Genomic DNA, 12,697 nt, shown 5'->3' on the forward strand with positions numbered 1-12,697 from the left:
CTCTGACCACCACCAACACAGGCAAGTTTGGTGAAGTGTCTTGCCCAAGGACACAACAGCAGGATACCCCTGGCGGGAGCTGGAATCGAACCCATGACCCTCCGATCATGAGGCAACCCGCTCTACCACCTGAGCTACTGCTGCCCCAGCAAGTGTAGAAGGGTCAAAATCCAGTTGATGAGAGCTTTAGGTACATTCAGGAAATTTTATTCACTTGTAAACCGAAATCCCTAACAAGGAAAGATGGTTCAACCAGAGCCATATTTGTGTTTGTGTTGCACAGCTGTGGTGCGACAGAGGACTAAATGAGATCAGGAGAAAATATTACACCAATTAAATCAGATGCTGTCAGGTTTGGCTCACATGTTTCCATCAAGGAAGAGCAGTGGTGCAATGGAAATGGGAATATAGATTTAGGTTTTTGTCAGTTTATTTTATTTTGAGTTGAATTTACACTTTTGTTTTTTCCCTCATTTTTCATGAGCTGAACTCAAACATCTGAAATGTTTTCTACATCCACAACAGACCCATGACTCTCAAATCTTGTTCTGAAATCTGTTTACACATATATGTACTTTACCTTTACCAAGATAATCCATCCCACCTCACAGGTGTGGCATATCAAGGGGCTGATTAGGCAGCATGAATAATGTACAGCTGTGCCTTAGACTGCCCACAATAAAAAGGCACCCTGACATGTGCACAGTTTTGCTTTATGGGGGTGGTGGGGCAGAAAACCAGTCAGTATCTGGTATGGCCATTTTCCTCATGCAGAGCAACACATCTCTGAGTGTCACCTGCAGGATTAATGTTTAAATAGTTTTCTAAATCTATTTCCTGCATTTGCTGCTGAACAAAAGAAACAGAATAAGCCACTCAGATCTGCCCCACACACAATTTGCATTTATGGACCACCCATCTTGGCACATAATTTTTGCAGCCAGGAGAAAGCAGAGCACATCTTGGCTAGTAGAACCCAACTGCTAGCATTAGCAACTCCACAACATGGCAAAACATGTTGACTTTTTTTATTTGTGAAGATAAAATACAAGCGGAAGTAATAGAATAGCAGTGGACACTGAAAATGTTAAGAAATGCTGAAATTACTTTGTGTTACAGAGATTTTGTGCAAATTCAATTCAGTTCAGTTCAAATCACAACAAGAGTCGTCTCAAGGCACTTCTCCAAGTAAACATCCCAATACAGTTCAGTCTATTAAACCAGTCAGTAACAAGTTTCCTATGCAAGGAACCCAGCAGGTTGCATCGAGTCACTGACTAATGTCAGCATCTTTACAGCAATCCTCATAATAAGCAAGCATGCAGCGACAGTGGAGAGGAAAACTCCCTTTTAACAGGAAGAATCCTCCGGAGGATCCTGGCTCAGTATAAGCAGCCATCCACCACGACTCACTGGGGATTGAGAAGACAGAGCAGGCACACACACACACACACACACACACACACACACACACACACACACACACACACACACACACACACACACACACACACACACACACACACACACACACACACACACACACACACGCACGCACACACACACGCACGCACACACAACATATATACCAAGTAGTGTTTCTATGGTTGCATTGTGGTTTCTTAGTAAATATTCTATTCAGTAAAATATTAACTTTATTGTATTTATCTTAGTGAACCTATAATTAATTCAAGGGGTACACTAGTAGTAGCCCATTCCATGCCAAAGAAAGTAAAATGTTATTATCTGGAGAGGGAGAAAGTTTCAGTGGTTAGCAGCAGTGTTTAAGCCGATGGAACCCTCCATGAGGCTACGACTGCTCAGCAGAACACCATTGTGGCTTCTACTAAAGAGAAAGACACGAAGAAGAAGAAGAAGAAGGAGACAATATTTTATATAGCGCCTCTCAAAATAAAAATCACGAGGCATTTAACAAAAACAAAAACAAAAAAAATTAAAGTACAAAAAGATTTCAAAAGTGATTAAAATTATGTTTAAAAGGAGAAGAGAAATATTGTAAGGAAAGGGAGAGAGAAAATATACCAATATTTAAGTCAGGTGATTCAATTACAGGCCAGTCTCTCTGTTACCCCAGTTCTCTATCAAAAGATCTGCAGCAATGGCAACTATTAACATGGTAGAGGGAATATCTAAAGCAATCAATAATTAAAAAACATGCAACAGGAATTTTTTTAGATCTTAAGAAAGCATTTGACACTGTAGATCACAATGTCCTGCTGACCAAATGATATAAATAAGGCATAAGAGGATCAACATATAAGTGGTTAAAGGTTACCTAACAGAAAGAAAACAATACACAGAATTACATAATGTATAATCAACAACAAAACTAGTGTCCTGTGGGGTTCCTCAGTGTTCAGTATTAGGGCCCAAGTTATTTACATTTTACATCAATGACATCACTAAAATAACCAATAAACTGAACTATATTCTCTTTGTAGATGATACCTATATATATATATATATATATATATATATATATATATATATCACTGGGAAAGACCTGGGACAGCTTCTAAACACAGTTGGGAAAGAACTAGGAAAACTAAAGACCTGGGGTTGCGTAAGCAACTTTCCACGCAAACTTTGGGATTTATAAAAGAAGACTTAGTGGAAAAATGTGCTCAACATTAAGTTGGCTAAGGACCTTGCTTACGCACATTTTGGACATGGAGAGCACCTGCAGTGCTGCTGCTGAGAAGGAAAAAGTTATGAAATCCTGCAGCATTATCACTTGTACTGCTTCTTTCACACAGAACAAGACCCCCCACATGCACACAGACACATGCACGCGAGCAAACACACACACATGCACACACACACACAGACACACACACACATGCACGCATGCACACACACACACACACATGCACGCACACACACACACACGCAGGCGCGCACGCATGCACACACACACATGCGCACACACACACACAGCCTGAAGCGCAGAATACGGAATGTTGAATGTCAGCAAGGGGGCAGATTGAGACAGAATGTTATGCGTCTGTGACAGTGTGAGCATCCTGTCACGATGACCCGATTGATCATACGCCCTGGTTACTTGGACAAGGGAGATCTCCCTTTGGCTGACTGGTTAGCATGCATGACTCTCAACTGGGAGCCTGGGGATTGAATCCCGATCTGATCATTTGTTTTATATCCGCCACAGATCTCTCTGAAGAACTCACAACATTGATGGCTTCAGCAACGCTGTGCCACTCCGTGGATTTTCTCTTATTTGTTTTGCAAAAGCACTTCCTTTCATTTTTCCGCCTCACCCATAAAGGTTGGTTTATGCTTGACGCGTCCACGCGGTCCGCACGGCTCCGTGCGGCAAAATTGCGTAATTTTAACAACCACGCCCCTCCACCGCGCCTCCGCATGGCCCAAAATTTCCACAACGCGCACCCAGGAAAATTTCTAACCAAGCGGATGGTCGGACGCGGAAAAACATGGCGGACTGGCAAGAACTAGTATGGCAGAGGTTCGTAAATACAGACATTTGTATGATTCAGCTCTCAGAGATCACCGTGATCAACATGTTGTTAATAATTCTTGGAGAGAATTAGCTTGCACTGTCAGAAAAGACGAGGACGCTGTTAAAAATGCTGGAATGCCATGTTGTAAACAACAGTTTTTACTTCTACTATGGTGTAGTGTTGGATGCATGCCGTAGAGCTCCATGCTGCCCCGTTCAGTTTGGGAGAATATTGGCTCACCGCAGAGACGAGCTGCATGAACCATAAACGCTGCAAATTGTGAAGCGCGTTCCATCCGCGAGCCGCATCACCAAGCGGAAAGTGAATGCGTCAAGCATAAACCAAGCTTAAGTACCTCAATTTCTGCTTCAGTGAAACTGCGCTTCCTTGATCTGCGGTCGCGATCTTTATGGTGGAGCACTGCAACAAGCTGGCTTATGTATATGCATGAGGTCCACAAGGCACTTTGCATTGACCATTTATGGCAGAAAGTGGGCAGGTCGAGGGCGGGATGTGACTCAACCAGCTGAGAACATTTCTAGGTAGTCTCTGATTTATAAAGCATGTTTTATAAATCACAAACCTACTTGGCGTAAGTACTTTTTTTTTTTTTTTTTTGCTGAGCCTAAGTACGGTTTTAGTAAGGATTCTATGCAATGTTTTATAAATGAGACCTCTGGTCCTTACACCCGATTTTAATCAGCTGCAGTCAGGCGTAAAGGCCTGTTTTGCTGTGCTGTGGTTTATTGTCCACCTGGTCCAAACAGTTCTTTTCTTCAGGAGTTAAGTGACTTTTTATCCTCCACTGTGAAGCTGTCCAGACTGTTGATTGTTGCTGATTTTAACATTCACACTTGGAAAGAAAATAAAGTTAGCAGCTGATATAGCAGGAAATAATGCAATTAGAGAGAAGTGGCAGAAGAAAGTAGTGGAGTATGGAAAGTGATCAGTATGTCCTCCGGCAGTCTAAGCCTATAGCAGCATAACTACAGAGATAAATGGATAACCTAGCTTTTTAGATGGAGGCATATTGGGGGCATGGCAAGGGAGACCCGTCTTTACCGACTGTATTACCCACTGCGCACTCCACCTTCCTCTACTCCCCCACTCGTCCAGATCTGGGCTAACATCAGATTTTAACCATAGGCCCTGTCAAATAAAAATGTTTTAAGCCTAGACTTAAAGACAGACAAGGTGTCTCCCCACAGACTCAAGCTGGGAGCTGGTTCCAAAAGAGAGGAGCCTGATAACTAAAAGATCTGCCTCCCATCCTATTTTTAGATATTCTGGGAACCACCAGTAGACCTGCAGTCTGAGAGCGAAGTGCTCGGTTAGGAACGTATGGAACAATCAGATCACTGATGTATGATGGAGCTTGATTATTAAGAGCTTTATATGTGAGAAGAAGTATGTAGGGAAGCTAAGACAGGAGAGATATGATCTCTCTTTTTAATTCTCATCAGAACTCTAGCTGCAGCATTTTGGACAAGCTGAAGACTTTTAACTACATTCTGTGGACTTCCTGAGAGTAATGAATTACAGTAATCCAGTCTTGATGTAATAAATGCATGAACTAGTTTTTCAGCATCAATCCTGGAAAAGATGCTTCTAACCATAGCAATATTCCAAAGGTCGAAGAAGGAAATTCTACAAACCTGTTTACCATGGAATTTGAATGACATGTTTTGTATCGACGATAGAACTATTATAACTAACAAAATCTTGTGCCCTTATGTTCTTTATTCAAGGCAGACCCAAGGCTAAAATTAAAAATTGTTTTCCTATTTGGATTTGTCTCCTAAAAGTTTTTAGTTGAATCTGAATGTTTTCCCATATATCAGTAATACCTTTTCCTATCATCCTCCATTCTGTAGCACTGATGCACGCCTTGGTCTTTGGTAATGTGACAGCCATTATCCAGAGGATGTACTCCCGCTGGTCTCAGTACCACACCAGGACCAAAGACATCAAGGACTTCATACGTGTCCATCACCTGCCTCAAAGCCTCAAGCAGCGAATGTTAGAGTATTTTCAGACAACCTGGTCGGTGAACAACGGCATAGACTGCAATGAGGTACAAAACAGCAATAATTTCAGTATTTTGTGGAACATTTTGCTGTTTATGAACCCATCCAGAATGACCATCAAAGACTGAATCCCTTTAACAAGCGGCCCTTCAACTTTTATCTTCTGAATTTATCTTTGGCCTTTTATTTTAAATTTGTAACAAAGAGGAAGCTGGTCAAATATTCCATTGATAAAAAAAGGATACCCCTTAAGAATGTCACCATATGTCACCAGCAGGTTGAATGTGCTTCTGTAAATTCTCCACATTTTTCGTCCACATGGGAGTTCATATGCAAACATTTTTATATTATATAGTTTCAGCCTTTGGGAAAAAGGATAATGTTCCACCTCTAACATAACACGTGTGATACAAGAATATCAGACACATACCATACCGTTTTCTTTCTATAGCACATACAAAAAACAGCATGAAAGCTGACCAAGTCCTGCGCAAGACAACGATCGTAAAATAAAAAGACATTTTAAAAAAAAGTAAAAACTGTCAACAATAACACCAGATAAACACAACACAGAAAAGAGTCTCAGGCCAAACACCAAGTCATTAACGTGGGTCTGTAGTCATGACAGTGATGGATGATACCTGTCTAATCGAGTGCATTCCAGAGTGCAGGGGCAGCGCACACAAAAGCTCTCTCTGTCTTGCTTTATAGTTCATGGTAGGTGTGCAAAGTAGCGGAAGATCTGCCGACCTCAGTGTGAGTACCTGTACGGGAGTGAGCAGGTCAGATAAATAGGAAGGTGCAAGACCGTTCAAAGTTTTAAATGCAAAGAGCAGTACCTTAAATCTGACCATTAAAGTTAAGTGGAAGTCAATGAAGTTCTGCCAGAACTGGAGTGACACATTGTTTGTGTTTGTCAGGAACGTCGCCACAGCATTCTGCACAGTCTGCAGCTGATTCAGGGCCGAAACAGGAGTGCCAATGAGAAGTGAATTTGTGTAGTCCAGATGAGAGGTGATAAAGGCATGTAAAACATATTCCAATTGTGACCGTTTCATTATTGATTTCAAGTGCGTTGAGCGGCGTAACTGAAAGAAACATTAAACCACCGCATTTATCTGAGGGACCATCGAAAAGCCAGCATCAAATTGTGTCACAACAATAAGAGAAGATTGTTGGTGCTGCAGATGTCTCAGAACAGCTGCTCCAAAACAGCAAAGATACTCATTCCCTGCTCTTGGGTTTAAAGCTCCATTAGCAGACTTCTGTCTTTTTCTGTTCTTACTACTACCTGCTGGAGGTCTGTCACAGTCAAGATGTAAACTCTTAAACTCTTTATCATCTGGCCTATACGTTTAAATGACAATGGCTCTGTCCAAATCAGGGGGCTGCATCCTGCCTAGACCACAATTTAAAACCAACCACATCACAGCGGAGTGAGAAGCAGTCCAAATTCATATTCAAAATGAGTCTACTTGTCTACTAGTAACTTTTCTCTTTGGGAATTTCATGCTAGTGAGACATCTGTCGGAATCAGAAAAACCCTCTGCGCTGTCGCCTGTAGGTTTCTGAAAGACTGAATTGAAGCTGAAGTGGGCGGTTTCCACCACAGCCATCTTGGTCACATCACGTGTCTTGTCACTCCTGAGAGCAGGGCTATGACGGTGGGGTCAGATGATTGACACCAATCAAGCTCTGAGCCAGTTGCTACGAGCTAACTGAGCTAACCAAAGCTAATGGAGGTCAGTGGGTGCTTTCAGTGAGAAAACAGTGGTTGAGCTTTTAACTTTTAATGTGAAATAGAGGCTGAGGCCTTCCCTTGAGGAACCAGAAGGCTAGCGGCTTGTGCTAGCACTGATGGCTTATTGGCCTCTGCCAGTCAAACGGACACACATCTAAATAGTCATAATTTCAAGCTTAAGTTGCAACTAAACAAATGATTTACAAAACTATTCACCCCTTTTAAACCTACAATGGTTTAATGAACCAGGCTGTAAACATGTTTAGTTCTGCTGTAAAGTTAGCATTTTTAACATGTGAGTAAATGGGAGCTTGCTCTTTTCTGGATCTTGCCCCTAGTGGATGAGGGAGGAATTGAAATTTTCCTTGCTTCTACATTGGATTCACTTCTGGCAGGTGGAGTTTGCCCCTTGGTCAGAATGCTACCCAGGGCTGAGATGGGGTGGTGATGAATCTCAGGCACATAAGTTATAGATTGTTTGGTTACAGCCAGCTCTCATGACTCATAATGATTGGGTCTATGGATCTTTGTCCTAACTAAGGACATGTGCAACATTTTCACTTTTATTTTTAAAGCTGTCATAAGTCACCTCCACATTGTATGAGTTGTGTTTATAAGAACTAAAAGTTCACTTATTGAGATGCAGAATGAAGTTGTCATAACAAATATGCTTCACACCATCAGTCGTCATCTGTCCCCCTACCTCCACAGCTACTGAAGGACTTTCCAGATGAGCTGAGGTCTGACATCACCATGCATCTGAACAAGGAGATCCTAGAGCTTTCGTTGTTTGCCTCTGCCAGCCGCGGCTGCCTGCGTTCCCTGTCGCTGCACATTAAGACCTCCTTCTGCACCCCCGGAGAGTACCTTCTTCGACAAGGGGATGCCCTCCAGGCCATTTTCTTTGTCTGCTCGGGGTCAATGGAGGTGCTAAAGGATGGAATGGTTTTGGCCATCTTGGGTAAGTTAAAGGCGGAAGGAAAAAGTGGGAATTTAGAGTGTTTTGAAACTGTTCTATAAAAGCAGTAAACATTGAGCACCTCATTTTTGGGCTAAAAAATTACTGTAAATGTTATTTAAAAAGAACCATTAAAATGACCTGTTCATTCCCACCATTTGTTAAGGTGGTCAAAGCAGCATTGTTTTAAGGTGAAGCCGTACATTGAACAGCTTGTTTTCAGGCACTGCCACATTGTGCCATCATTGTATATATATATATATATATATATATATATATATATATATATATATATATATATATATATATATATATATATATATATATATATAAATATACATATATATATATATATATATATATATATATATACATACAATGATGTATATATATATATATATATATATATATATATATACAATGATGTATATATATATATATATATATATAAATATATATATATATATATATATATATACATACAATGATGTAAGGGTATAGAGCTGGTCCACAGTTCCACGGCCAGGACGAAAACCACATTGCTCCTCCTCTATCTGAGATTCAACTATCGATCGGACCCTCCTCTCCAGTACCTTGGCGTAGACCTTTCCAGGGAGGCTGAGGAGTGTGATCCCCCTATAGTTGGAACACACCCTCAGGTCACCCTTCTTAAAGATGGGGACCACCACCCCGGTCTGCCACTCCCTAGGAACTGCCCCCGATGACCACGCAATGTTGTAGAGACGTGTCAACCATGACAGCCCTACAACATCCATAGCCTTGAGATACCCAGGACGAACCTCATCCGCCCCCGGGGCTCCGCCGCTGTGTGGTTGTTTGATTACCTCAGCAACTTCTGCCACCGAGATCGGACAGTCCATCCCCAGGCCTCCCAGCTCTGGTTCCTCCTCGGAATGCGCATTGGTGGGATTGAGGAGCTCCTCAAAGTATTCCTTCCACCGTCCGACTATAGCCTCAGTTGACGTCAGCAGCTCCCCATCCCCACTGTAAACAGTGTGAGCGAGTTGCTGCCTTCCTCTCCTGAGGCGCCGGACAGTTTGCCAGAACCTCTTTGGAGCCGATCGATAGTCTTTCTCCATGGCCTCACCAAACTCCTCCCACGCCCGAGATTTTGCCTCGGCAACTGCCACTGCTGCACCCCGCTTGGCTATCCGGTACCTGTCTGCTGCCTCCGGAGACCCACAGACCAGCCACGCCCTGTAGGCCTCCTTCTTCAGCCTGACGGCTCCCCGAACCTCTGGTGTCCACCAGCGGGTACGGGGGTTGCCACCACGACTGGCACCGGCCACCTTACGACCACAGCTAGCAACAGCCGCCTCGACAATCGCAGAGTGGAACAAGGCCCACTCGGACTCAATGTCCCCCCACTGCTCTCGGGACGTGGTCAAAGCTCTGCCGGAGGTGGGAGTTGAAGACCGTCTTGACAGCTTCTTCTGCCAGGCGTTCCCAGCAGACCCTCACTATGCGTTTGGGTCTGCCAGGTCTACGCGGCATGTTCCCTTGCCATCTGATCCAACTCACCACCAGGTGGTGATCAGTTGACAGCTCCGCCCCTCTCTTCACTCGGGTGTCCAAAACATACGGCCGCAGGTCAGATGATACGACTACAAAATCTATCATCGACCTGTGACCTAGGCTGCCCTGGTACCAAGTGTACCGGTGGGCATCCTTATGTTCGAACTTACAAAAATGTGATTTATTCAAATTTCCCAAGGCAATGGTAAACAAAGTGCGCATTTGGTTTTTGTTAAACATTTGTGACTTATATTAGTTAACAGTTTCAGTCACATTCACTCCAAACCACATTTTGAGTTACAAATATTGTTGGAAAGAGCTTCTTAGCATTCTACAGATACACAGTATTGTCTGTAAAATAAAATCACTGAACTGTGATCTTGAGAAAGAGTTTAAAAAAAGTGTCCCAGTTCACTGCTAGTTGCCTTCATTTGTGGTCCAAACACATTATTTTGTGTTTTTAAGCGATTTTTTTCTTATTCAGTGAGAGAAATCTCTCTGCTGGGCTTTAACGAGTGCATCAAAGTCAGGTTGAATGTCTGAGGTGGAGATGCGAAGCACAGCTGACAAATGATCCGTGAGAGAGGATCTATAGCTGGATTTTGTAAACTTCATCATTGAAAATGTTTGTGTCAGGGACTTGCATAAACCAGCCAGCAGAGCACGAATGATTTTCTTGAAATCTTCATTTATTACTTTTATTCTTTTCTCCAAAGAGGGTTCCAACCAGCGCTTGACATTACAAGACAATGGACGTAGTAACAAAGTAACCCAAACTCAGGACCTGACTACAGACATGCACAAAAAATTACCCTCTACAGATGCAACAGGATCAACTTAAATAGTGGTTGATCAGACCACTGCCAACACAATAGGGTGGGGAGACATCAGTAAACAAACAACATAAATAAACTACCCCTAACAAATTCATACTAATCAGTCCATTCTGTTTGAGTTACTTCAAATGAAAACATTACTATCAAAACTCAACTACTATTTACAAAAGACAATAACTAAATACATAAACACAGGAATCTTCTCCCCTGAGAGTTGGTATGACCCAATGGTGCTGATTAGGCCAGGTGATCTGCTACAGCTGCTCCAACTCCAAGGCCACTGGCAACTCAAAGAAAACATATTAATCATACAAACCCCTACAGACTAAAACCGATGAGTAACTGAATGTGTGCACTTCATACAGTCACCCAAACAGTCAATCCATGGAAACAAACACCTTTGTTCAAAATAAAAGAAACATCAACAGTTATTTACATGAAGTGTGGCAGCAGGGCAGCTGTCACAGTTTGTTCTCAAATGTAGGTAGAGCCGAAGAAAACCAACATCTTCTGAGCATGTCTCCTCAGGTTTGGAAAGTTCTCCTCCTTAAGAGAAGAGTAGAAATCCAGCAGAGATCCTGAATCTCTGCTTTCAAGTCCCAAACCCTCTTCAGCACTTTCCCCAGGCTGAGCCATCTGACTGCTGTGTGGAGTCCTCCAAAAGAGCGACAAACTGTCAGTGATTCATTGCCCGCGCCCTGATGAAGTTTATTATTTTAGTAACAACATCAGTAACATGGTTGATTTTTAGCACTGACTTGCACAACACATGTTGGTGTATAATTCAATGCAAAAACACCTATTTTTGATCTGCATCGATTTCTGTCACTTTATCTTGCATGCGTTTCAAAAGTCCGACATTTTTCCCTGTAAGGTTTGGACAACCGTCTGTTGTGACACCTGACAGTCTCTCCCATTTCAATCCCAGAGTGTCCATGCACACATTTACCTCTGTAAAAAGATCACTCCCTGTCGTTGTCCCTTTCATCGACCGCATTGCTGCCCGCTCCTCTGTGAGCTCCATTATCCCCCGGACAAATACGAGCAGCTGGGCTGTGTCGCGGACATCACAACTCTCGTCTAAGGCCAATGAGAAAAAGTCAAAACTTGCCACTTCACATTGCAGCTGAAGCTCCAGGTTCCCCACAATGTCCTCGATCCTCCTGGTCACGGTTGGCCTGGACAGCAGGATTTGCTCAAATGCGCCTTTTTTCAGGGCATATTAGTGCTGCGGAGTCCACCATGCACTCTTTGACAAACTCTCCCTCCGAAAACAGCTTGCTGTTTTTAGCTATTTTGTGGGACATCACAAAGCTGGTCCTTGTTGCTGCATCCCTGGATGTGTGAAGCTTAGTAAAACAGCCTTGCTGCTTTTGCAACTTTGCTAGCAAAGCTTCGGATGTCCGTGCCCTCTCAGCATCAGACAAGTTCTTGTATTTTTCCGAGTGTTTCTTGTCGTAATGCCGACTCAAATTGTAGTCCTTAAACACGGCAATCTCCTCCCCGCAAACCAAACACACGGCTTTACCTCAGACTTCAGTAAAAAAAATACTTAGCAGTCCAATTTTTGTTGAAAATCCTGCATTCGGCATCTTTCTTTCTTTCTTTTTTTGCATGAGCAGACATTTCTGGGGCTACAATCACCATCAACCGCGGGCACTTGTTGCTATACGTATTGCGTAATTGTGCACGTAAAAAACAACTTTAAAATAAAAGCAATGCAGCCTTAGCCCATGCATGAGGTAAAATGAGAAAATACATTTATTTTGTAATTTCCAATTAACCTTACGCGGGCCGATCAAAGTCAATCAAAGGGCCGTATGTGGCCCGCGGGCCGTAAAATGCCCAGGTCTGCTCTAGCAGCTGGTTCATTTGTGCTGCCAGGTGCTCATGGAGTGCAGCAAACTTCTCAGACCAGTAGGTGTAGATCATGTCAGGTTTTTCATACCTGTGACTCTTTCTTGGATGTCTGTCACAGCTGTGGACGCTGGATTCTGCTCGGGGAGGTTGCTGTGGTCTTCTCTTGGACAGGCTAGCCACTTTGCATTGCTATTGTGGGAATCTTTCTTCTCCCAAACACGGTTCTTGTAGTGTTCAGA

At 42.9% G+C, this 12,697-nt stretch overlaps 1 protein-coding gene across 2 annotated transcripts in view; it reads left to right on the top strand.

The window, feature by feature from the left end:
- The window catches only part of kcnh8 (potassium voltage-gated channel, subfamily H (eag-related), member 8), a 129,853-nt gene that overhangs the window by 87,644 nt on the left and 29,512 nt on the right, over positions 1-12,697 (top strand). For both annotated transcript variants that reach the window (XM_015955810.3, XM_070541460.1), the window contains exons 9-10: positions 5,375-5,574; positions 7,980-8,229. In XM_015955810.3, the coding sequence (XP_015811296.1) occupies positions 5,375-5,574; positions 7,980-8,229 (450 nt within the window). The remainder of the gene's footprint in view (positions 1-5,374; positions 5,575-7,979; positions 8,230-12,697) is intronic.

The sequence above is a fragment of the Nothobranchius furzeri genome, chromosome 11, assembly GCF_043380555.1.
Source record: "Nothobranchius furzeri strain GRZ-AD chromosome 11, NfurGRZ-RIMD1, whole genome shotgun sequence".
In the NCBI taxonomy this organism is placed as follows: domain Eukaryota; kingdom Metazoa; phylum Chordata; class Actinopteri; order Cyprinodontiformes; family Nothobranchiidae; genus Nothobranchius; species Nothobranchius furzeri.